We start from the raw sequence: 27,741 nt of genomic DNA, 5'->3' as shown, positions 1-27,741 counted from the left end.
TCTGCATATGAGCAACCCTCTTTTACCATATCTAACAGTTCAATCTTCTGTTTAATCGTTAGCATCTTCCTTGTCTTTTTACTTTCGCTGCCGACACTCGGTGCAGAACGTTTAGGAGGCATATTGGGTATGTCTTTATAATAGTTTTAAGTAAAACTATTCACCAATAACGCACACAAATACCAAGATAACACACAGGTATTTCAGCCAATCAGCAATGGCAGATGAAAGTTTGGCGATGATGTATTCAGTATTTTCCCCCCGATACTGTACAGATATGTGATATTTTACATATTTTAGTGTTAGAATTAATATTTTGTGATTTTTAATGCAATATTCATAAAATATATACATCAGGCAGCCACAGGAAAACCCATGGTGTTCAAAAAAACCGCAGAGTATTTTTTTAATTAATATTTTTTTTAAAAACCATGGTATAGCTTTTCCACGAAAGCCGGACCCGCAAAAGTCAAGGGACCACTGTATTTAGAATCCCAGCCAAAACCCTCCCTTTTTCTAAGGGATTTCTCAGACCTTTCTTCAATATGGGGTTTGATGAATCATTCCAATATTCACACACCTTTGAAAGTGTAGGCAAACCTACACTTTCCCACATCTCAGCCATGCACACACACACAAAGCAACACTGCCCTCCCTTTCTCAAAGGCAATTTTATGAGCTACAAATAAAATAACCCTTTTCCAATGGTGACCATAGCATGATTGACTTTTGTCTCAATATATGTCCTTACAGAAACCACCTTAATGATGGAATAACCAGTTATAACTTTTAAAAAGCCAACTATGATATCATAGATGCCAACCTCTCATCTCTTGATTGGCATAAACTATTCTCTGGCTGTAATACTGCTGAAGACTACTACAATATATTTTTGTTTGAATCCAAAGAGTCATTAAATTATATGTACCACTAATAATTACCAAAACCAAGAAAAATAAATTACTCATAAAAATAAGGAAGCTCCAATCCAAAAAAAGATCTCTGGTGAAAAAATAAAACAGACTACATTGCAAATTTTAAGAGCCACTACAAAATCTGTGTCACCAAATAAAGACTGAATGTACCAATTATGACATCAATCAAGAAGTACCTTCTATGTACAAAGTCCACATGTGCCTTCTATAACTTTGTAAACAAACAAAGACTCAAGATCCATCCCACCCCTTAAGACTGAATGGTAAAGACTATAATGTTGAAACTGTTAAAGCCAACCTCTTTAACACATTCTTCAGCTCAGTCTTAGCGATGGCTCATGCCCAATATTTCCTAGTCATATCACAATCAGCTTCAATGATCTAACACAAATCGATTTTACAGAAGATAAGAAAGGCATTACACAATCTAATTTTTTTTTTAAAAAATCCTTTAGGACTAGCTCCTTAACCTATGGTCACTAGCCACAGTCATCCCTATCTTCAAAAAAGGGTGTCCAAGTAACTTTGAAAATTACAGACCAATCTCTTTGGATTGCGTCACTTGCAAAGTCATAGAATCAATCATAAACCAATCTATTTCACTCCAATTAGAAACCAATAACCTACTGCCCAACAAATAATTTGGTTTCAGGAAAAAATTATCCTGTCATCTGCAACTCGTACACTGCAAAAACATATGGACCACTCAACTTGATCAGAGTAAAACAATAAATGCAATTTACATTTTGTAAAGCCTTTGATTTAATAGTACATGACAAACTACTTCTGAAACTAAAATCCTATGGCAACTCTGGACCACCATGATTGGATAACCACATTTCTGTCTAACAGACAACAAGTGGTCAAAATAGGAAATGCCATATTAAATCCTGTTCCAGTCAACAGTGGTGTCCCTGGCAGTGTTCTAGGACCAACACTCTTCATACACTACATAAACAAACTTTGTGATCATATTATAAGCAAATATGTTCTCTTTGCTGATGGTATTAAACTATTTAATACCAGCAACAATGCTGCTACCCTTCAAAGAGATCTGAACCATGTATCAGAATGGTGAAACAACTTCAACTCCCGACAACTTCAAATCTCAACCAACAAATGCTCTGTTTTACACATTGGCAAAAAGAATCAGAATACAAGATACAAACTTGGAGGAAACAAACTTGTAGATGACCTTCACTCTATCAAAGATTTTGGAGTACTCATATCTAATGACCTAAGTGCTAGAGTCCACTATAACAATATTGCCAAAAAAGCACTAAGAGTTATCAATCTAATCTTATGCAGCTTCTTCTCTGGCAATATTACACTGCTAACCAGAGCTTACAAAACATTTGTTACACCAATTCAGGAATACAGCCCACCTGTCTGGAGCCCGCATTGCATATCAGACATTAATACAATCAAGAGAGTCCATAAATATTTCACAAGAAGAGTCCTTGACTCCTCCCTTGTTACAAAATACCTTATTCCACCAGACTGGAAATACTGAGATTAGACAATTTACAACTATGTCATCTCCAATCTGATCTAAATGTAGTTCATAAAATCATATACCAAAATGTCCTTCTGTTAATGACTACTTCACCTTCAACCGCAGCAATACATGAGCACGTAATAGATTCAAATTAAATGTAAACCACTCCAAACTTGACTGCAGAAAATACAACTTCAGCAGTAGAGTGATCAGTGCCTGGAATACACAATCTGACTCTGTGATTTCTTCCCCAAATCCCCAAATCTTTAACCTTACATTATACACAGTTGACCTCTCCCCATTTGTAAGAGGTTTGTAAGGGGCGTTCATAAGCGCACACTGTACCTACTGTCCCGGTCCTACTATCTTATTGTCTCCCTGGAAACACCCCCCGGAGGCTCTCTAGAGGCCAGAAGCAGCCTGTTTCCCAACTTCTGATGGGCCCAATAGCCTGGTGTTTCACCCTCCCCAGGCTGCAAAGGCTTCCCTGGAGCTGGGGCAGGGAAAAAACGCCTTTCTCCATCCCCCCAGAAGCTCTCTGGAAGTCAAAAACACCTTCACAGAGCCTCTGTGTGAGCAAAAAATCAGCTGGCTGGCACACACATGCAGGTTGGAGCTGAGCTAGGGCAGCTCATGTGTCAACAGATATGGCTTGGCGTGCCACTTGTGACACCCATGCCATAGGTTCACCATCACTGCCATAGATAGAAAACTAACTGTATCACTTCATAGATTGTGCTCCAAAATTTGTCATACAACACTTTAAGTAATCATTTACTTTATACTTATCTTCTGGGGCAAAAGTTTTTAATCAGTTAAAGTAAATACAGTGTTCCCTCGATTTTCGCAGGGGATGCGTTCTGAGACCAACCGCGAAAGTTGAATTTCCGTGAAGTAGAGATGCAGAAGTAAATACAACATTTTTGGCTATGGACAGTATCACAAGCCTTCCCTTAACACTTTAAAACCCTAAATTACCATTTCCCATTCCCTTAACAACCATTTACTCACCATTATTACTGGTACTCACCATTGAATAGGACACTTAGTGATCCTAATATTTATAAACATAATTATTTATTAACAATAATTATTTTTTTTGTTATTTATTTGCAAAAAATATTAATTTGGCGATGACGTATGATAACATCGGGCGGGGAAAAACATGGTATAGAAAAAAAACTGTATTTTTTAATTAATATTTTTTTAAAAACCGTGGTATAGGCTATTCGCGAAGTTTGAACTCGCGAAAATCAAGGGAACACTGTAAAAGCAAATAATAGAATGTGTGAGTTTTGTTAGGTTTCCATATATTTCTCCTAATTTATTGTTAGAAAAATGTTGTATTAACTGTTGCTATGACAACATTCATTAGATAATAGCATGATGACACTTAGGCTTTATCATTTGCTGAGTTATAGGAAACAATGTGCCCTGCTAGTTTTTGTTAAACTATGAAGCGTTATTCTATCTTTCCCACTCAGTTTCTCATCTCCAAGGCAACAAGCATCTGCCCCCGTAATTGAGATCTCAGATCAACTGTTTCAGGTGGATTGTTTGAACACTAACAAATGTGTTCTTACTTCTAAGATATTTGCCATGGTAGGCCTTGCATAACAGAAAAGTTTTTTTTTCCAGAAACAGCTTGATTTCTTTGCAGACTTATATATCAGGGCTATGGAAAGATATAGATATGAAGGACAGACTGCGATTTGAAACATTCCTTTCCTGCTATAACAATGAAGTCCTAAGAAGATTTTGGTTAAGATCTTCTCAGACACAAGTCCTGAATTACATTTCTAATCTGGATCTATGCATAGTCTTTTTTTACTTGTCTCTGTATTCCTAACCAAATCTAGAATGGGGAGGAAAAATTAGGAAAAATGAAAACCAGTATATTTTTATGATATCATATATTATAATATAGTAATTTTTATTAAGCTCTGCAAATATCCTGGGTTATTCGTTTTTGTTTAGTTATGTATTTACACAGCTTCTGTTTATGAGAGAAGAGTAGATGTCATATATGTTCTGGTTTCTGGTAGAAGTTTAGTAATTACAAATAACTCTCATTAAATGCATCATTTCATGAATAAAGCAACTCCATTTATTTCTCTGCTCTCCTGTACTTCAACACATTCCAGACATCACTTGGTCTGTTATCTCTCTCTTAGCCACATTTCTCATATTCCTTTTCCTGCTTCACTTAGACAAGATTTATTTCCTAACTACATAGCTTTAAAAAAGACAGCAGCACTGACTAAATATAATACAAAATACTTTGGCTTACTTTAGCGTGTCGAAAACACATCCATATTTCTTTTCAGCAACGTTGAAACTCCACCCTTCTTCTCAACTAGCCCCCTGACGTGCCAATTACCTCACTACAATATTTAACCCATTCCTCTCCTTAATATCTTCTTCCAGACCTTTAATCTCCACGTTTCTGAATACTTCTGAATTTTGGATTAACCCAGCGGGCATCTGATTCTCCCTCACTAGATCCTGAACTCATAGCCGCATCCTGTGGCTGGCCTCCCACCTATTCTACTACCTGTAACCCCGGACCCCCCACTACTTCATAAACACTATCTGAATCCGAGTCCTCAATATCTTCATCATCCTCCAACTGATCAGGAGTATGTACAACAATATAAAATGTAACTATGTTTAAACAAGAATTGGCAACATATTCCAACTGATAATGTAGATTTGGAGTTTGTGAGACCTAGATTTAGGTTTGTTTCCTCGCTTTAGATGCAACGAGCCATTTCAGGCAAGTCTTGGCTGCTGTTTGTTCAATACATGAAATCTGTGGCCTTCCCATGAGTATGATATTACAGTCCACTATAATCCAGTGAACATAAGAAAATGTGCAAGATGTTGAGAATTAAAGATTAGTAGTAGCTTCAAATCAAGGGTTGCTACTGCTAGTTTAATGAAAATTTAAAGATGGTATTTTTCAAGATACCGTGAGAAGCAATAATCTTTGGGATCCGACAGACAATATAAAATACATCTTGGATGCTATTATGCTGATGTTGATGATGTGATGATGTCAGGTTTTTAGAAACTTAAGGCAGCTCATGTTAAAACTCATACAGTACTTGATTTTATCCCCATAAAAGCAACCCCATATGGGTTGGGCTAAGAGAATGTCTAAGGTATAGAGAGGGTTTTCATGGCTGAGAATAGTTTAGAACTCTGATCTTCTTAGTCCTTATCCAACCCCTTCACTATCATAATCTATTGGCATACTTCACAGATACTGATATTACATTTTTTACTGTTTGACTGCATAAGACAAGAAGATATTTGATTAATTAATAAAAATATTGAGCAGTTGAAGAACCAGGGAAGCTTTAAATGTCCTCTAAGCTGGAATAGGATCATGTCAGAATCTTTATGTATTATAAGCACTTTTACTGTACACCTTTTCAGAAAAAATGGTCACCATTCAAAATAAAACATTTAATAACAATTTTAAAATAATAATGAAATGTATCAATTAAATATTTCACTGTACAGTAGTACTCCTAGATACAAGCATAATTCGTTCCAGAAGGGAGCTTATATGTCGAGGCAACTCATATCTGGAACAAATAACTTTAGACGTTGTTTTTCCCCTCCAAGATAACCAAAAGCAAGGATTGTTCCGCCACCTAGTGGACGCTCGGCTCGTATCCCAAATTTGAGCTCGGGACTAGAACAGAAATGTCTCTCCCCTCGTGGCTCATATCTTGAAATACATGTAGAGCAGCTCGTATCTAGAGGTACTACTGTAGTTGTATTTTCACAAATGCACATCTGCTAGTCCATTCAGTATAAAGGCTAAAGCTAATGGTAAAATGGAAAAAAAAAAGGAAATAATGGTAAAATGAAAAAAAATATTGTACATCTACAACATAAATGGTAATTACTGATGTATTGATATTGGATATTATACATACTCTAATATTTATATAAATGCTAAAATATATCTAAAAAGCAAATATTTTTCTATTTGTAGCTCAATATATATTTTATTCTATTATGTGAAGACAGTTCAAGCATTCCATCTTAGGAACAAAATGGAAGAAAAGTGTAGGAAGAAAATTTTAGAATATGTCAGGTGGTGTGATTCTGAAGTGTTCTCATTTCAACCCATTATTTAAGCCCAGCTGCAGTTAACCATGAAAATAAACTCCATTCACAATCATTATTTCAAGTTCTTTATTCCTGAAGCCAATGTGCTGTTGTTTAGCAGATCGGATGCTCGGTTGCTGAGAAAAGGAAATAAGGGAGGAAAATAAATAGGATTGCTTAAACAGAATAGAAAAAGTGGAGCCAGGGGAAAGAGTGAAGGCAACGGACTGCAGATGGTGCAACAGCACTGAATACCTATAAACCAAATAAACAGTATGGACACATATTTGCACACATACAAAGATATGAAGCCTACATTCTCCCTATATGTTTAACTTCAGTTAAAAGCTTTTTAGTTTGTACAGTAATTGTTCTGTCTGGGTTTTCCCAGACCTCCACACCCACTGAAAAATAGCCAGACACTCTGGTAAAATCCAAAAGTAATTTATAGCAGGAAAAAATAAGCACAAAGGAAAACCTGTCTTCACAGCAGACAGGTTACAATACTTTACAACAGGGTCCTGATGTCCAGTCAATTCCAAAAGCTTCTTGCTGGCACCCCCCCCCAAGGTTTCAAGAGTCCAAGGCACAAACCAGGATTGTAGCCACCAAAGTTCACAAACAGGTCTCACGAATCTCCAAGATAAAACTCCACAAGCCAGGAAGGGTGGGGCCGCCTTTTATCCTTTCCCAAGCACCACACCCAAACCCAGCTGCGACCCCTAATGCTGGAAATATCTGGCCAATTGCGTTCTTCTCTCGTTAGCTCTCCTCTGTCGCATATCTATGAAGTCACTAGCATCTTCCCCCAGGGAATCCAGGCTGCTTGCTGGGGAGAGCTCCCCCTGGTGGAACTCTGGCTGTCCTTCATCTTCAGCCTGGGATTCAGCTTCTTCATCAGTCTGCCCCTCCTGGTCCTCATCCTCTGAGCCGGACACCGACAGCAAATCAGCCATTCCCGGAGGGGTCCCAGGCTGAACCACAACAAGTAATAAGGATCTAAAATAAGGTTCTTGCAGAATGTTAGCCGCCCTGAGTCCTTCGGGATTGGGTGGCATACACATCAAATCAAATTAACAAACAAACAAACAAATAAATGTTTGATAGGGATTTTTAGATAGCACCTAAATGTAAACAGCTGTCACCTACCAACTTTTTCTTTCAATTTATATAAAGTACTTTTAGTTTCACATTTTTTGTCAGAATTAAAAATGCTAATCAAATTTTATGTGACATGCAGTTTTATGTCCCTTTTAGGATAATTTGAATTGTCAAACCGGAAAAACAGATAATTAAAAACAGCTTTACAAACATAAATTTGAAAAATACAAGCAGCTTGTAAATACATTCATTTTCAGCCCCAATTTTTGTGAATTGGGAAATCACAGCATTTGCTACCATGTCTCCCTGAGAATAAAACCCAGTCTTATTTTCTTTTCGGCTCCAAAATAAGCACCAGGTCTTATTTTCAGGGGATGTCTTACCCACTTATCTTAGGACTGTGATGGCGAACCTATGGCACGGGTGTCACAGGTGGCACACAGAGCCATATCTGAGGGCACGCGACGTGTTGCCCTATGTCAGCTCCAGTATATATATTCACGCGGGCCAGCTGATTTTTGGCCTGTTGGAGTGTGGGAGGAGGCTGTTTTCACCTTATCCAGGCTTCAGGAATGCCTCCTGAAGACCAGGGAAGGTGAAAAATGGCACAACGCGCTTATTGAAAGTTCAGAAAGGAATTTACGGTAGGCCCATTAGGTCTGTTTTTCACCATCCAAAGCTTTTGGAGGCTTCAGTTAGGGGTCTATGCATGTGTGTGTGATGGAGGAGGGCATTGCATTATAGTTGTGGGTACGCATATGTGCACTATTGTGGGCATGTGTGCCCTTTTGTCACCCCAGCAGGAAAAGGTTTGCCATCACTGCCTTAGGACCACTGCAGCCATGCCTTCCATACTCTAACAACTTCTTATTTATTTATTTATTAGATTTGTATGCCGCCCCTCTCCATAGACTCTTCTGCCCGACCTCTTCTGCAGCTGCTTGCAATTGCTTATGGCTAGATGCCATGTGGCTCATTGTGCCAGTGATGCCACTTGTAGCAAGAGGCTACATGGTGTGCTGTGCCATTGCATGCACAAGCAGCAGCACCAGTGCAATGAGGCTTGTGGTGTTCTGCCACAAGTGGCAGCACTGGCACAATGAGCCTTGGTGTCTTGTTCTACCACAAGCAATGGCACTGGTCCAACAATGCTTAGGGTGTTCTGCCACAAACAGCAGCACCAGCCCGATAGGGTGTTCTGCCACAAACAGCTGGAAGCAGCTGCAGAAGAAGCAAAGTAGCGGTTTAACAGATGTCGGGGCATGGGAGTCTTGCTATGGTGGTCCTAAGGTAAGTAATATGTAATATGTAATATGGTAAATGATTTAGCTTTACTAGATAAATGGTCAAAGCAATGGAAACTGCAGTTTAATGTTTCCAAATGTAAAATAATGCACTTGGGGAAAAGGAATCCTCAATCTGAGTATTGTGTTGGCAGTTCTGTGTTAGCAAATACTTCAGAAGAAAAGGATTTAGGAGTAGTGATTTCTGTCTCAAAATGGGTGAACAGTGCAGTCAGCCGGTAGGGAAAGCAAGTAGGATGCTTGGCTGCATAGCTAGAGGTATAACAAGCAGGAAGAGGGAGATTATGATCCCGCTATATAGAATGCTGGTGAGACCACATTTGGAATACTGTGTTCAGTTCTGGAGACCTCACCTACAAAAAGATATTGACAAAATTGAACGGGTCCAAAGACGGGCTACAAGAATGGTGGAAGGTCTTAAGCATAAAACGTATCAGGAAAGACTTAATGAACTCAATCTGTATAGTCTAGAGGACAGAAGGAAAAGGGGGGACATGATCGAAACATTTAAATATATTAAAGGGTTAAATAAGGTCCAGGAGGGAAGTGTTTTTAATAGGAAAGTGAACACAAGAACAAGGGGACACAATCTGAAGTTAGTTGGGGGAAAGATCAAAAGCAACGTGAGAAAATATTATTTTACTGAAAGAGTAGTAGATCCTTGGAACAAACTCCCAGCAGACGTGGTAGATAAATCCACAGTAACTGAATTTAAACATGCCTGGGATAAACACATATCCATCATAAGATAAAATACAGAAAATAGTATAAGGGCAGACTAGATGGACCAGGAGGTCTTTTTCTGCCGTCAGACTTCTATGTTTCTATGTTTCTAAGTAGGAGTCCTTCGGGATTAGGCGGCATAGAAGTTGAATAAATAAATTAAATAAATAAATAAATAAATAAATAAAAGGTACAAGGCATGTGGGGCAGGTCCACCCTCCCATCACCTTAGCTTGATTTTTATACCTGCACCTCATTCTACCCCACCGTACTACCAGACAGTGGGCAAGGCTTAACTAGGGCTTGTTTTGAGGGAAGGGCTTATATTAGGCACAGGCATGAAAATCCGGATAGGGCTTGTCTTTTGGGATGGTCATATTTTCAGGGAACACACAGTAGTTGTTGAACATTACAACATATATGAATGTAAGAGTCATGATTAGTATTGGGCAAACTCATCGAAGTTCAGGTTCGGCGGGTTTGGCCGAACTTGCCGCTGGAGTTTGGGTAAGTTCGCCGAACCCGAACCCCACCCTCCCATTTTCCACCAAAGCAGTCCGCAGCCGCCTGTCTCCTTTTATTTCTTACGGAAAAGGCTTGGACTCTGCAGCTACACCTTTTCTGTAAGAAATAAAAGGAGAGAGACGGCTGCGGGCTGCCCTGGGCAATGGGCGCAACAGGGGGGGAAAGCCGCGCCGCCTCCGAGCCCAAAATTTCCCCGCCTCAGGAATGGCGCTACGAGCAGAGCTTTGACGTCACGGAGACTCCTTCCTGGCCGGGGCCAAAATGGGGGAGTTGAGGAGGAAATAAAGCCATGGGCCAGGAAGAAGTCTCCATGATGTCAAAGCCCCGCACCCGGAATCCCAGTGTGGGCGGCAAGCAAATGGGATTCCCCGCATCCTTTTGCTTGCAGTGCCATTCCTGAGGCAGGGAAATTTTGGGCTTGGAGGCAGCGCGGCTCTACCTCCCCCTGTTACGCCCATTGCTCAGGGCAGCCTTAGCTCACCCCGGTGCTCTTTGGAAAAGGGAGGGGGGGTGGCAGGCAGAGGGGAATCCCCCCCATTCTCCCAGCCTATGCACCACCACCCAGCTGTCATCTTCTGAGAAGAGGAGGAGGAGTTGATGCTGGTGGCGGTGGAGGAAGGCGAATGCCAGGGAGCTGTCGGCTGGTCGGGAGGCTGGGAGGGAGGCGGGAGACAGGAGGAGGAGGAGGAGGACTTTAAAAGGGCGAAGGAAATACAGACCATTGGAGCATAAAGAGGGAGGGGAGGTGTGGATTTACCACAGATGGGGGGGTAGCTGGTGGCTTTCAAAGTTGTGCGTGTGTGTGTGAGAGAGAGTGTGTTGTGTAAATATGTGTGTGAAAGTCTGTTTGTGTGTGTGTGTGTGTGTGTGAGAGAGAGAGAGAGAGAGAGAGAGTTTTGTGTGAGAGGATGCATGTGTGTTTGTGTGGGAAAGAGACCACGCAGGGAAGGAAGGCTGGCAGGTGACGGGCATTGTCCCCTCTGTTCTTTTTTCACCTGCTGCATGCCTTACTCTATCGCTCCTTGCCGGGGAAGGGGGGAGGAGAAAGGCAGGCAGGACCCAAAGCCGGAGCAGTGCCTCCTCCTCCTCCTCCTCCTCCTCCCAATGGAATTGGCCATGTCGCCAAGGAAGCAGACGAACTCTCTCTCTCTCTCTCTCTCTCACACACACACACACCTTTGAAAACCACCAGCTGGAACACCCACCCACCCGTCTATGTGAATCGACGCCTCCCCTCCCTCTTTGTGCTCCAGTGGTCTGGATTTCCTCCACCTTTTTAAAGCCCTCCCAGCATCCCGACCAGCCGACAGCTCCTTAGCTTTCACCTTCCTCTGCCGCCACCAGCACCTGGCTCCTCCTCCTCTTCTCAGAAGATGTGGTGCGGAGGCTGGGAGAGTGTGGGGGGATTCCCCTCTGCCTGCTGTCGCCCTGTCCCCTTTCCAGAGAGCACTGGAGTGGACTTCAACTCCCAGAGTTCCTCAGCCAGCCAACCTCACTTTAAGACTTTGTGGACTTCAACTCCCAGATATCCACAGCCAGCTTTGCTGAGTCAGAGCCCTCTACACCTCCATCTTCTGCCCACCGCAGTGTTCAAGCAAATGCCAAACCTGAACACAAACCTTTTAAAAAGTCCAGGTTTGGGTCCGGTATGCCGAACACCACAAAGTTCGCTTTGCCCAACACTAGTCATGATGGTACAGTGGTTAGAATGCAGTACTACAGGCCACTTCAGCCAAAATGGGGGAGTTGAGGAGGAAATAAAGCCACAGGCCAGGAAGAAGTCTCCATGATGTCAAAGCCCTGCACCCGGAATCCCAGTGTGGGTGGCAAGCAAATGGGATTCCCCGCCTCCTTTTGCTTGCAGTGCCATACCCGAGGCAGGGAAATTTTGGGCTTGGAGGTGGCGTGGCTCTCCTCCCCCTGTTGCGCCCATTGCTCAGGGCAGCCTTAGCTCACCCCGGTGCTCTTTGGAAAAAGGAGGGGGCGGTGGCAAGCAGAGGGGAATCCCCCTCATTCTCCCAGCCTACGCGCCACCACCCGGCTGTCATCTTCTGAGAAGAGGAGGAGGAGTTGATGCTGGTGGCGGCGGATGAAGGCGAATGCCAGGGAGCTGTCGGCTGGGAGGGAGGCTGGGAGGGGGGCGGGAGACAGGAGGAGGAGGAAGAGGAGGGCTTTAAAAGGACGAAGGAAATACAGACCATTGGAGCATAAAGAGGGAGGGGAGGCGTGGGTTTACCACAGATGGGGGGGGTAGCTGGTGGCTTTCAAAGTTGTGTGTGTGTGAGAGGGAGAGAGTGTTGTGTAAATATGTGTGTGAAAGTCTGTTTGTGTGTGTGTGTGTGAGAGAGAGAAAGTTTTGTGTGAGAGGATGCATGTGTGTTTGTGTGTAGGTGTGTGGTGTGTGTGTGGGAAAGAGACCACACAGGGAAGGAAGACTGGCAGGTGACGGGCATTGTCCCCCCTGTTCTTTTTTCACCTGCTGCATGCCTTAATCTATCATTCCTTGCCGGGGAAAGGGGGAGGAGAAAGGCGGGCAGGACCTGAAGCCGGAGCAGCGTCTCCTCCTCCTCCTCCTCCTCCCAATGGAATTGGCCATGTCGTCAAGGAAGCAGATGAACTCTCTCTCTCTCTCTCTCACACACACACACACACACCTTTGAAAACCACCAGCTGGAAACACCCCTGTCTGTGGGAAATCCATGCCTCCCCTCCCTCTTTGTGCTCCAGTGGTCCAGATTCCTCCACCTTTTTAAAGCCCTCCCAGCATCCCGACCAGCCGACAGCTCCTTAGAGTTCGCCTTCCTCTGCCGCCACCAGTACCTGGCTCCTCCTCCTCTTCTCAGAAGATGCGGTGCGGAGGCTGGGAGAGTGTGGGGGGATTGCCCTCTGCCTGCTGTCGCCCCCTCCCCTTTCCAGAGAGCACTGGAGTGGATTTCAACTCCCAGAGTTCCTCAGCCAGCCAACCTCACTTTAAGACTTTGTGGACTTCAACTCCCAGATTTCCACAGCCAGCTTCGCTGAGTCAGAGCCCTCTACACCTCCATCTCCTGCCCACCGCAGTGTTCAAGCAAATGCCAAACCTGAACACAAACCTTTTAAAAAGTCCAGGTTTGGGTCCGGTATGCCGAACACCACAAAGTTCGCTTTGCCCAACACTAGTCATGATGGTACAGTGGTTAGAATGCAGTACTACAGGCCACTTCGGCCAAAATGGGGGAGTTGAGGAGGAAATAAAGCCACAGGCCAGGAAGAAGTCTCCATGATGTCAAAGCCCTGCACCTGGAATCCCAGTGTGGGTGGCAAGCAAATGGGATTCCCCGCCTCCTTTTGCTTGCAGTGCCATACCCGAGGCAGGGAAATTTTGGGCTTGGAGGCGGCGCGGCTCTCCTCCCCCTGTTGCGCCCATTGCTCAGGGCAGCCTTAGCTCACCCCGGTGCTCTTTGGAAAAAGGAGGGGGCGGTGGCAAGCAGAGGGGGATCCCCCTCATTCTCCCAGCCTACGCGCCACCACCCGGCTGTCATCTTCTGAGAAGAGGAGGAGGAGTTGATGCTGGTGACGGCGGATGAAGGCGAATGCCAGGGAGCTGTCGGCTGGGAGAGAGGCTGGGAGGGGGGCGGGAGACAGGAGGAGGAGGAAGAGGAGGGCTTTAAAAGGGCGAAGGAAATACAGACCATTGGAGCATAAAGAGGGAGGGGAGGCGTGGTTTTACCACAGATGGGGGGGGTAGCTGGTGGCTTCCAAAGTTGTGTGTGTGTGTGTGTGAGAGAGAGTGTTGTGTAAATATGTGTGTGAAAGTCTGTTTGTGTGTGTGTGTGTGTGTGTGTGAGAGAGAAAGTTTTGTGTGAGAGGATGCATGTGCGTTTGTGTGTAGGTGTGTGGTGTGTGTGTGGGAAAGAGACCACGCAGGGAAGGAAGACTGGCAGGTGACGGGCATTGTCCCCCCTGTTCTTTTTTCACCTGCTGCATTTTATTTATTTTATTTATTTATTACTTAGATTTGTATGCCGCCCCTCTCCGAAGACTCGGGGTGGCTCACAACATGTAAAAACAAATCATAAGCAATCAGACAAATTTAAAATATTTAAATATTTAAAAACCCCATATGCTAACAGATACACACACAGACATACCATGCATAAATTAAACGTGCCCAGGGGGAGATGTTCAGTTCCCCCATGCCTGACGGCAAAGGTGGGTTTTAAGGAGTTTACGGAAGGCAGGAAGAGTAGGGGCAGTTCTAATCTCCGGGGGGAGTTGGTTCCAGAGGGCCGGTGCCGCCACAGAGAATGCTCTTCCCCTGGGGCCCGCCAACCGACATTGTTTAGTTGACGGGACCCGGAGAAGGCCCACTCTGTGGGACCTAATCGGTCGCTGGGATTCGTGCGGCAGGAGGCGGTCTCGGAGATATTCTGGTCCGATGCCATGAAGGGCTTTAAAGGTCATAACCAACACTTTGAATTGTGACCGGAAATTGATCGGCAGCCAATGCAGACTGCGGAGTGATGGTGAAACATGGGCATACCTAGGTAGGCCCATGACTGCTCTCGCAGCTGCATTTTGCACGATCTGAAGTTTCCGAACACTTTTCAAAGGTAGCCCCATGTAGAGAGCATTACAGTAGTCGAACCTCGAGGTGATGAGGGCATGAGTGACTGTGCGCAATGAGTCCCGGTCCAGATAGGGCCGCAACTGGTGCACCAGGCGAACCTGGGCAAACGCCCCCCTCGCCACAGCTGAAAGGTGTTGTTCTAATGTGAGCTGTGGATCGAGAAGGACGCCCAAGTTGCGGACCCTCTCTGAGGGGGTCAATAATTCCCCCCCCCCCAGGGTAATGGACGGACAGATGGATTGTCCTTGGGAGGCAAAACCCACAGCCACTCCGTCTTATCCGGGTTGAGCTTGAGTCTGTTGACACCCATCCAGGCCCCAACAGCCTCCAGGCACCGGCACATCACTTCCACCGCTTCATTGACTGGGCATGGGGTGGAGATGTAAAGCTGGGTATCATCCGCATATTGATGATACCTCACCCCATGTCCTTGGATGATCTCGCCCAGCGGTTTCATGTAGATGTTAAATAGCAGGGGGGAGAGGACCGACCCCTGAGGCACCCCACAAGGGAGAGACCTAGGAGTCGACCTCTGTCCCCCCACTAACACCGACTGCGACCGGCCAGAGAGGTAGGAGGAGAACCACTGAAGAACAGTGCCTCCCACCCCCAGCCCCTCCAGCCGGTGCAGAAGGATACCATGGTCGATGGTATCGAAAGCCGCTGAGAGGTCAAGGAGCACCAGGACAGAGGATAAACCCCTGTCCCGGGCCCGCCAGAGATCATCCATCAACGCGACCAAAGCGGTTTCCGTGCTGTAACTGGGCCTGAAACCCGACTGCTGGGGACCTAGATAATCAGCTTCTTCCAAGGACCGTTGGAGCTGGAGTGCCACCACCTTCTCAACAACCTTCCCCATAAAGGGAAGGTTGGAGACTGGACGATAGTTATTAAGCACAGCTGGGTCCAGGGAGGGCTTCTTGAGGAGGGGGCGCACAAGCGCTTCTTTATAGAGTGATGGAAAAACTCCCCTCCCCAAGGAAGCGTTGGTAATCTCCTGGGCCCAGCTCCGTGTCACCTTCCTGCTGGCGGAAACCAACCAGGAGGGACACGGATCCAGTAAACAGGTGGCGGAACTCACAGCTCCAATGGCCTTGTCCACTTCATCAGGTGTCACCAGATCAAACTCTTCCCAGACAGGTGGACAAGTACGTGCCCCAGTCACCTCGACTGACTCGTTGTCAGTCGACTCTGTTTTACAATTGGAGTCGAGGTCGGCCCGAATCCGAGCGACTTTATCAGCGAAAAACATGTTAAAATCCTCGGCACTACTCTGCAAGGGCTCCCCAACTCCCCCCTGATTAAGAAGGGAGCGGGTCACCCTAAACAGAGCGGCCGGGCGGGATTCCGCTGATGCAATCAAGGCGGCATGGTACGCGCATCTTGCCGCCTTGAGCGCCACTTTGTAAGTCTTAATAAAAGCTCTTACAAGTGTTCGGTCGGATTCAGACCTACTCTTCCTCCATCGCTTCTCTAGACGTCTCTTTTGGCGCTTCAACTCCCGGAGCTCCTCGTTGAACCATGGGGCTCTACGGGGTCTAACGCCTCGGAGAGGTCGCAAAGGCGCAATCCGGTCGAGAGCCTCCGCAGCAGCCGTGTTCCAGGCCTCCACAAGAGACTCCGCCGAACTGTGGACGAGTGCCTCTGGGATAACCCCAAGCGCCGTCTGAAAGCCCTCTGGGTCCATCAGGCGTCTGGGGCGGAACATCTTCATTGGTTCCGCCTCCCTGTGGGAGAGGATTGGAGCCAGGAAGTCAAGCAGTAGTAGAAAATGCCTTAATCTATCGTTCCTTGCCGGGGAAAGGGGGAGGAGAAAGGCAGGCAGGACCTGAAAATGCCTTAATCTATCGTTCCTTGCCAGGGAAAGGGGGAGGAGAAAGGCGGGCAGGACCTGAAGCCGGAGCAGCATCTCCTCCTCCTCCTCCTCCTCCCAATGGAATTGGCCATGTTGTCAAGGAAGCAGATGAACTCTCTCTCTCTCTCACACACACACACACACCTTTGAAAACCACCAGCTGGAAACACCCCTGTCTGTGGGAAATCCATGCCTTCCCTCCCTCTTTGTGCTCCAGGGGTCCAGATTCCTCCACCTTTTTAAAGCCCTCCCAGCATCCCGACCAGCTGACAGCTCCTTAGAGTTCGCCTTCCTCTGCCGCCACCAGTACCTGGCTCCACCTCCTCTTCTCAGAAGATGCGGTGCGGAGGCTGGGAGAGTGTGGGGGGATTCCCCTCTGCCTGCTGTCGCCCCCTCCCCTTTCCAGAGAGCACTGGAGTGGATTTCAACTCCCAGAGTTCCTCAGCCAGCCAACCTCACCTTAAGACTTTGTGGACTTCAACTCCCAGATTTCCACAGCCAGCTTCGCTGAATCAGAGCCCTCAACACCTCCATCTCCTGCCCACCGCAGTGTTCAAGCAAATGCCAAACCTGAACACAAACCTTTTAAAAAGTCCAGGTTTGGGTCCGGTATGCCGAACACCACAAAGTTCGCTTTGCCCAACACTAGTCATGATGGTACAGTGGTTAGAATGCAGTACTACAGGCCACTTCGGCCAAAATGGGAGAGTTGAGGAGGAAATAAAGCCACAGGCCAGGAAGAAGTCTCCATGATGTCAAAGCCCTGCACCCGGAATCCCAGTGTGGGTGGCAAGCAAATGGGATTCCCCGCCTCCTTTTGCTTGCAGTGCCATACCCGAGGCAGGGAAATTTTGGGCTTGGAGGCGGCGCGGCTCTCCTCCCCCTGTTGCGCCCATTGCTCAGGGCAGCCTTAGCTCACCCCGGTGCTCTTTGGAAAAAGGAGGGGGCGGTGGCAAGCAGAGGGGAATCCCCCTCATTCTCCCAACCTACGCGCCACCACCCGGCTGTCATCTTCTGAGAAGAGGAGGAGGAGTTGATGCTGGTGGTGGCGGATGCAGGCGAATGCCAGGGAGCTGTTGGTTGGGAGGGAGGCTGGGAGGGGGGCGGGAGACAGGAGGAGGAGGAAGAGGAGGGCTTTAAAAGGGCGAAGGAAATACAGACCATTGGAGCATAAAGAGGGAGGGGAGGCGTGGTTTTACCACAGATGGGGGGGTAGCTGCTGGCTTTCAAAGTTGTGCGTGTGTGTGTGTGTGAGAGAGAGAGAGTTGTGTAAATATGTGTGTGAAAGTCTGTTTGTGTGTGTGTGTGTGTGTGTGAGAGAGAGAGAGAGAGAGAGAGAGAGAAAGTTTTGTGTGAGAGGATGCATGTGTGTTTGTGTGTAGGTATGTGGTGTGTGTGTGGGAAAGAGACCACGCAGGGAAGGAAGACTGGCAGGTGATGGGCATTGTCCCCCCTGTTCTTTTTTCACCTGCTGCATGCCTTAATCTATCGCTCCTTGCCGGGGAAAGGGGGAGGAGAAAGGCGGGCAGGACCTGAAGCCGGAGCAGCGTCTCCTCCTCCTCCTCCCAATGGAATTGGCCATGTCGTCAAGGAAGCAGATGAACTCTCTCTCTCTCTCACACACACACACACACACCTTTGAAAACCACCAGCTGGAAACACCCCTGTCTGTGGGAAATCCATGCCTCCCCTCCCTCTTTGTGCTCCAGTGGTCCGGATTCCTCCACCTTTTTAAAGCCCTCCCAGCAATCCGACCAGCTGACAGCTCCTTAGAGTTCGTCTTCCTCTGCCGCCACCAGTACCTGGCTCCTCCTCCTCTTCTCAGAAGATGCGGTGCGGAGGCTGGGAGAGTGTGGGGGGATTCCCCTCTGCCTGCTGTCGCCCCCTCCCCTTTCCAGAGAGCACTGGAGTGGATTTCAACTCCCAGAGTTCCTCAGCCAGCCAACCTCACTTTAAGACTTTGTGGACTTCAACTCACAGATTTCCACAGCCAGCTTCGCTGAGTCAGAGCCCTCTACACCTCCATCTCCTGCCCACCGCAGTGTTCAAGCAAATGCCAAACCTGAATACAAACCTTTTAAAAAGTCCAGGTTTGGGTCCGGTATGCCGAACACCACAAAGTTCGCTTTGCCCAACACTAGTCATGATGGTACAGTGGTTAGAATGCAGTACTGCAGGCCACTTCGGCTAACTGCCAGCTACCTGCAGTTCGGTTCTCGCCGGATCAAGGTTGACTCAGCATGACTCAGTCTGGAGGACAGAAGGAAAAGGGGGGACATGATCGAAACATTTAAATATGTTAAAGGGTTAAATAAGGTTCAGGAGGGAAGTGTTTTTAATAGGAAAGTGAACACAAGAACAAGGGGACACAATCTGAAGTTAGTTGGGGGAAAGATCAAAAGCAACGTGAGGAAATATTATTTCACTGAAAGAGTAGTAAATCCTTGGAACAAACTTCCAGCAGACGTGGTTGGTAAATCCACAGTAATTGAATTTAAACATGCCTGGGATAAACATATATCCATCCTTAGATAAAACACAGGAAATAGTATAAGGGCAGACTAGATGGACCGTGAGGTCTTTTTCTGCCGTCAGTCTTCTATGTTTCTATGTTTCTATTTCATCCTAGGACTTAGATTGTTGAGGCAATATGCTGACTCTGTAAACCACTTAGAGAGGGCTGTAAAGAAAGGATTTTTTAGAGTCAGTTACAATGTCTGTCATCCACAATTATTTGGCAGGTATGTGTTTCACTATCTCAGCACAGTTGCCTATGTGATCCTGGGGGAGGTCAAAATAATTCAATATTTGTATTTAGAATAATCTTTGAAAGGAAACCATAATCTTTTTTACCAGGTGCATCTGTGAAAATGAATAATTTTACTCCCACTTTTTACTTTCAAATTCAAACTACAAAACCGCCTAAACAGCAGTTAAATTTATTGTCACAGCAATAAAAATGAGGCAAAATTGGCTTTTAACATAACAATTGAAATTTTCTTCTTTCTTTTTCTTTTATTTGCTCAGTTTCATTACTTATAATTTTAAAATATGTAATAGTGCGGAGTCCTTGGTGTTCACTGAGCTTGCTCGTTTTCTTGCAGACATTTCATTACAAAAACCTGGTAACATCATCAGTGCTAGTAAGGAGTGCTGCTACTGTCAGTTTATATTCTGGTGGCATAGATTAACTCCAAGGTTACCTTTAAACCAACAATCAAGTAAATAATACCCCCAATCAAGTAACTTCCAAAGAACTAACAATAAACAGCCCAACCCAAGAATCCCTAAGACTACTCCAATAAATACTGACAAGCAAGCCACCAGTATATAAACTGACAGCAAACTGCACTGATGATGTTATCTAGTTTTACAATAAAACAAGCAAGCTCAGAGAGCACCAAGGATCCTTCATTTCAATCCTGAGCTACAAATATTTTTCTTTAGAGGTAACAGTATATATGATTTTTACAGAGTGAGAACACATAAAACAATCTAAGAGCAAGATAGGAGGTATGCTATAGTATCTTCCAATGCCCAGGTAAAAATAAAATCCAACCCATTTTGTTAACTATTTCTTACTAACTGAAATTGATGTTTCTTTTGCATGTTTAGTAGTAAAAATAAACACTTGGACTGGGACAATGATTTGCTTTAGTAAACTTTTTCTTTTTTGTGATCTGTTAAGTCTAACTTTGAACTTGCAAAATCATAGTAGGGTTGCAGTTACATGTAATGCTGATTTAACCTAGTTTCATTTATGAGTAAAATTGCTAGAACTTAATTTTTAAAAAACAGTATATATAAAATAGCTTTTAAAAATCATGTTTAATTCTTCAGAACCTCCTAATCTTTTATTTTTAATTTATTGTATTTTTATCCATAATTTGCTTTTATTCTGTATCTAGTTGCTTATTATTATAGAATAGGCTATGCTAAATCCATAAGCAGTAACAGAATAGAAATATCTTACACACACACTTCATCAACAGTAGAATAATATAAAGTTCACAAGAAGTAAAAGTATTATTCTATACACATTAATAAGGCCAAACTTAAATTGTAACCAGTTCTGCTTGCTGCAAAACAAAACAGATTCTGAGATCTTAGAAAGAGTGCAGAAAAGATATGATAGGGGATCTTAAGGCTAAGCCATATGATGTATGGTTAAGGAACTTAATCTTACGAAGAAAAGGACTATTGGTGATAATAGCTATCTTCTAGGCAGTCGTAGGGAGGCAGTTATAGGGAGGAGAAGGTTGACCTGAGCACCTGAGAGCAAGGCAAGAAGCAAAGAGTGGAAGCTTGTTAAAGTGAGATCAAATCTGAAAGTAAGGAGATATTTCTTGACAATAAGAATAACAAAGGAACAGCTTAACCTCCCAGAGTTGTAGGTGTTTCATTGCTGGAGATTGTCAAGAAAAGATTATACAGCAGAGGATTGGACTAAAAGATCCAAGGTCATTTCCAGCCATATAAAGTTATGATTTCGTAAATATGTTATATGTTGAAGTTTAAGCAATTCTATATCAACACTCGGTGAGCCAGTTTGGTGTAGCGATTAAAGCTTTGGGCTTGAAACCAAGATATGGTGAGTTCTAATCCCCCTTAGACACAAAGCTAAGTGACCTTGACCCAAAGGTGCTTTTTCAAGAGGCATATGGAGTTTCTTTATTTTCTTTAAAGACATTTCACTTGTCATCAAGAAGTTGAACTGAAAACTGAAGAAGCTTTTTCGATGAGACACAAAGCATCTTCAAGGAAAACAAAGAAAGCCCTGTTGTTTCTTGATCTACACATGGAGCAAAAAGTGACTTATGACCATTTTTCAGCATTCCCCTAATCATGTGATCAAAATTCAGGTGCTTGGCAATTGGTTCATACTTATGACCATTGCTGTGTTCCAAGGTAATGTGATCCACCTTTTGCAACCTTTTAAATAGAGACTCCAGGTTCAGTTAACAATCAGGCTACTAAATTATCCACTTAACAACTGTGGAAAAAAAGTCATAAAATGGGCATAACTCATTTAACAAAAGTTTCAGTTAACAATAGAAATTTTGTACTCAATTGTGGTTGTAAGTCTAGGACTACCCCTATACTATATAAGGGAGACTAAAAGTTAGAGAAACATCCCAGAAGAGGCAATAGTAAACCATTTGTTGCATCTAAAAAGTAATATGGCTATGTCATGAAATCATCAGAAAGCCTTACTGATTCAAAGAAATAGAACAGAGCAGAGCTGGAAGGGACCTTGGAGGTTTTCTAGTCCAGCCCCCTGTTCAAGCAGAAGACCCTATACTTTTTAAGAAGAGACTAGACTTACTGTCTAGTCTCTTCTTAAAAACCTCCAACGATAGAATGCCCACAATTTCTGAATGCAAGCTGTTCCACTGGTTAATTATTCTTACTGTTAAGAAGTTTCTCCTTAATTTCAGATTGCTTGTCTCTTTGATTAGTTTCCAAGTATTGTTTTTTGTCTTGCTTTAGAGAATAATTTGACACCCCCTTCTTTGTGGCAGCCTCTCAAATACTGGAAAACTGCTGTCATGTCACCCCTCATTCTTCTTTTCTTTAGACTAGCCAGCTTTATTGTTACCCTGTTAGTACTGTGTTAATTTTCATTATGTTGATAAGTATATATGACATAATGTATTTAGTTGAGTATTGTGGACAATAGGCAATTCTTAAAATTTAATTTTATTTAAAATTAAATATCTAAATATATTTTGTATAAATATATGTTACTTAATTTACTTTGGTGCTAGTTGTTGATTAATAGTACTACTGCAAATTGAAAATATAAATCTATGTCCAGCTAGTTATTTTCCTCGTGGCAGAATGTTTTTAAAAATCTATTTTTAAAATATGCCATGATTTTATTAGTTAAGTATGTTTGCATGCTAATAGAAAATAACTTTGTGAAGCTAAAGGCATGTAGAGCTATCTTGTCACATATCCTTTCTCTTTTGTTTAATTAGGATTGCATGAGTATAATGCAGTACTAATATAAGAATGGACCACCACAATTCTTTCATCATATTGTATCACTGCTTTATTGTATTAGGCTAAAGCACTGCGAGAGTTGATAGAACCTCTCCATGCCAACTTGGATCCACTTCTCTTGGCACTGAATCGATTGGACACAAAGATTGATAAAGTATTGGTTAGAGAATTTATATCGGAAAGAATTGGCACGACGGAGACTCATCTTCAGCCTCTTGCAAGCAACCCCTAATATCCTGCATTCAAGAAGCCAATCAATTCTTCTTGAATAATTTTGATGTTTATAAACAAGAACTGACTTTAAAATATAGACAACCAAATGCCTGGGTAAGGGGCCTCCAGGAAAGGGGCAAACCTGTTACCAGTTTTATTGATTTTATTTTCAAATATACATCCTTTCTACAGAGGAACTAGGCACAATATCAGATCAAGGCTACATGGAATATAATTACACAATATTCAGCCTTCAGTGTGGGGAAAATAGAAGGGGAAAGAGGGTCATTAGAGGAAAGGGACTATGGGTTTACTCAGGTGTGTTCTGCATTCTTCAAGGAATGAGGGGTCAAATGTAGTTAAGCTCCTCTTTTGAAAATGGACTTCCATCTAAAGTGGAAAACACTAATATTCTTTTCCACATTAGTGAGGGAAAATAATTGTTGTATAATACTAATTAAATGCATCCTGTCAAAATCAGCTGTAAGTGCACTGTGTTTCTTCTGTATTTTCTTGGAATCAAATGCTTTTATTTTCATTAAGGTTTGGTCTAAAGTTATACATGCAACCGACCTAAGATAAGAGAGAGAGGGAGGGGGAGAGAGAGAGAGAGAAAGGAAGAAAGAAAGAAAGAAAGAAAGAAAGAAAGAAAGAAAGAAAGGATTCCTTTCTGCACTCTGTATTCTTAGATTTTCTTTTAAGGCAAAATTGAGAAACAGAGATGAGCTTGAATAAGGAAAAATGCAGATACTAATAATATACAAGTGCACATTTCAATTGAAAAACTTTACATGACTCAAAATCAGAATAGATCCAATTAAAAAACAGGCCTATCACTGTTACTTCTTGCTTAACTCTTGTTTTTAAATAAGGTTATTTAACAGTCTGAATCAGTTTACAAATGATGCACAAATTCCTATTTATGAAAGTTCACCATAAAATATTTCAATCTGTGCAGATACCTTTAGATCACCTTACACTGTAAGACTTTAATGTAAGTGGTGCTACTTTGCATCAACTACATGGAATGCTCTCTAATTTAGTCAGTTTACTCTCTAATTAGAGAGAGTTTTACAGGCAAGCTTTTATCTAAATGTCTGTTTAAAAGTTTAAGATGTGTTTATCAATGATTCTCTATTCTCTTCCAAATATATTGAATTTCAAACTCTTACTATCACTAGTTAAGTTGTCTAAGTATCATACTGATTAGAAATTATGTTATTTGAAATTCAACACATCTGAAAGGTATGAGGCTGGATAATGGTCTAACGTTATTGTACACAGTATCTTATGAATCATTGTATGCCTGTAACTCTATGATTGGATGTTGTTTTCTCTCTCTTTTTTTGACTGAAGGTATTCTGTAATGTCAGTGATAAATCTTGATATTTTGTACAATACTCATGGACAGAAAATTCTAAAATGTATTTTGAAATGTTTTATTTCTGTCAGGTCCATGTACAGTATTACATTATGCTGATACCAATAAAATATATAGTTATTTATATAATATTTCACTTTCTTTAGAATAGTGAATTGTAATTTTTTTTTCAAAAGTGAATACATATACAAATTTGCTTATCTATATACAACATCGTATAAGAACATTCCTAGCAATTTAATATGCATTTTAAAAGGCTGTATACTGTAGAAGAACCAGTGGGAACTTTATTACAATCCCTGTAGTTTACATGCAACATTACTGGTTTAGGTGTTGTTTTTTTAAACAAAACCAATAAGTTTCTATTAGTTTTAATGAGCACAAATTTAATGTACAGTTTTATAAAAACAAATGATTAATTCCATGGTATTTAAAACAGGAATAAATTGCTCACATTTAGACATGATCCATTTGAGGCAAAGCATTTTGGGTGCCATTTTTGTAAAAATAGACTTCCCTGGAAACCAAAATTTCCAATTCCAATTCCAATCTTAATTGCAATATGAGATTCATTAATTGTCATTTTTAAAATTACTAGTTCATTGACTATTGTTGATTGAATGAAATTACATAGTGACTGTTTTTATTTAATATATACTCTAAGAAACCACTTTCTGTTTTAAGTTATTGCTGCTTTTTACTGAGCAAAAGCAAATGTTAGTTCTTTATATAAAATTTCCATTGAAATGCCTTATTTGGATTCTATAAATCACTGCTTAATGCATGATCTTGTAGTTTCAACAATTTATCACTAAAATGGCATGGGACTATGACCAAATTTTGCATTTGAATAGAAATGGAAAAAATAGCTGAAATTTCAAATTAGAACTTAAAATATATAAATTGCCACTTTACTTTTGAATAATGCTCATTTGTTACACTGTCAAAAGAAGAAATTATGTCAGTGATATCAAAATATATTAAAATTTTAGAATAGGCATTGAGCAATCAGTTACATTAAATGTGCCTACTTTTGTCAAATTTCTCTGTATTCTCAGTAACAAAATTTGTATTATACTATTTTGGAGATAAAACAAAGGAGAAATATATTTAAAATTACTTCATAACTATATCTTGGAAACAAATTAATAAGGATTTTTACTTACTGGATGAGTCAGGGTATCATACAATGATTCAGAATTTTCATGATGTACTTCTTATACCAGCTTTAAAAAGAAATATAACCTATATCAGTGATGGTGAACCTATGGAATGTGTGCCACAGGTGGCACATAAAGCCATATCTGAGGGCACGTGAGGCATTGCCCTAGCTCAGCTTCAGTATGCATGCATGTCTGGCCAGCTGATTTTCAGCCTTCTTTTAAGCCATTTTTGCTCTCCCCAGGCTTCAGGAAATAGCCGAACAGGACAACCGGAAGTTCAGTTCTGTGTATTTTGTCAGAGGTCTTCAGGAACTTCCTCAGCTTTGGACAGTTGCAGTCAGGCACTTCACACCTCAGTCCATTTCTTCTGCAGCCATCAAGGGTTTCCTGAAGGCCTCCGCAGCTGATAACAGAGCTCCAGATCAATCAGGAGCTCTATTATCGACTATGGAGGCATTTAGAAAATGCCTTTAGGAAAGGCCTCTACAGCTGATAACAGAGGTCCGGATCAATCCAAAGCTCTGTTATTGGCTACAGAGGCCTTCAGAAAATACATGGGCCAAGGTGCGCGAGTCCTGGTTGCAACTATCTGAAGATAAGTAGTAGGGCAGCTTCACAGCTTCAGTGAGGCCTGTGTGCATGCACAGCAGGGGCAGTGCGGCAGTTGTGCACATGAATGGGGGAGGACATTGCATTATGGGAGTGGGCACCCATATGCACACTATCACACATGTACATACCCTTTTGGCACCCAATCCAAAAAAAGGTTCACCATCACTTACCTATATATTTTCTCAAGGTATTTTTGCATACGGTAATTCCTGTATAAATAATGAAAAGCTTTGGGTTGTTATTTGACATGGAAAATATTAGCAAAATAGAATCTCCAACATGTTGCCCCCGCCATTTCTATAAAAGCAATAAGCTCTTGGCTTGATCAATCCAAAGCAAAGGAAGTATAGTTTAGATTTTGAAGGATTATTGTCTTCTATTTATTAACACCTGATGTTCTTGTTAATTGTGTCTCCAACATATGAATCTAGGCATGTTCATTATGCTACATGCAAGAATACACGTGCTAATAAAGTTGCTTACATATGTATTCCTGGAACATCTGCTGTATATACTGTAGAAAGTTACAGTAGTAGTATAGAAGCAATATATGACCTGTGTTGATAACCAATAAAAAAGTTATGCTCAATCATTCAGCACTGTCATGAAATATAATTACACATTGCTTGTATTAGTTTATTTAGTATGTTCAGTAAAAGTATGCAGACTGACAAGCAGATTTTTTAATATTATAGAAACAGAAAGTATTCCTGTTTGAATCGTATATGTAGTTGCCATATTTATAAAGAAAATGTCTCAGGTTCAATGAGTGAGTGAATGAGTGGAATGAGTGAAAATAATTTCTACATTCTAAAGTCTATATGTGTAAGCAAAATATCTTGAAATAGATCTGAAATCTCCCATGAAAATATAACGGGATTCACTGAAATAATATAGATTTGAGTCCTTTTGTCATAAGGCAATTTTTTTAAAATACAACCTTGTCACCCAATCCTCCCATTACCTTAATTGTATTTATGTTAGTTAAAGTGCTTTGACAAATGTGCTGGGTCTAGGGCACATTCTTTAGAAACATATTATTTTTCTGCTAATTTGATATAAATTTTAATTGTATCATTATTCTCTGCACTTTTTGTTAATGGCTGCCACTTGACATTCAGGTAAGAACATTAGCTGTTTCTCTGTACTGACATGATCAAGATCTTATGTTGTGAAAATTGCAATGTGACTTAACAGACAAAAAGGCCATTGCTCAAATATGGTCTTAAGTAATTTTCTTTGAAACTTCAGTTAAATAAATTTTGAAGATTGTATACTAGGAATTAAGCAGCCAGGGATTTACAATTTAATATCAAATCAATATATTTATGCCCCTAATTTAAGAATATGGAATATTTATTTCAAATTTGTTTATGAGCAAAAAAAAGGCCAACTTTAGTTGAAAGTTTTATTTTTAAAACAGTTTAGATAGGATCCATTAAGTGGTTTCTAAATCTTACAATGGGAAATTATACATGATTCCCCCACCACTAATTTTGCTAGGAGATGAAATTTGAGTGGTTAAACACAGCTCTTTCCCGTACCTAACTCACCCCCAAGATAAAACTAATTTTTATATCATTTTTTTCCATATAGAAAAGATGTATACACTATAATAGTGTGGTCAGTTTATTACAAAAAATTTAGCATGTGGGTTTCCTGCTGTTTTGTATTTTGTAGAGTATTGATTT

General features: G+C 42.2%; 1 protein-coding gene across 5 annotated transcripts in view; it reads left to right on the top strand.

Annotated features, from left to right (window-relative positions):
* The window catches only part of CNKSR2 (connector enhancer of kinase suppressor of Ras 2), a 326,584-nt gene extending 302,219 nt beyond the window's left edge, over window positions 1–24,365 (top strand). For 4 of the 5 annotated variants that reach the window (XM_070750722.1, XM_070750728.1, XM_070750727.1 and 1 more), the window contains one exon: window positions 22,657–22,743. In XM_070750722.1, the coding sequence (XP_070606823.1) occupies window positions 22,657–22,688 (32 nt within the window). In that variant the 3' untranslated portion in view covers window positions 22,689–22,743. Of the gene's footprint in view, window positions 1–22,656 lie in introns of all 5 variants that reach the window. The other variant, XM_070750725.1, reaches the window with a different exon arrangement.
* The last annotated feature ends 3,376 nt before the right edge of the window (window positions 24,366–27,741 follow it).

This window comes from Erythrolamprus reginae, chromosome 4 (assembly GCF_031021105.1).
Source record: "Erythrolamprus reginae isolate rEryReg1 chromosome 4, rEryReg1.hap1, whole genome shotgun sequence".
Taxonomy (NCBI): Eukaryota; Metazoa; Chordata; class Lepidosauria; order Squamata; family Dipsadidae; genus Erythrolamprus; species Erythrolamprus reginae.
This window is presented reverse-complemented; position numbering and strand designations above follow the sequence as displayed.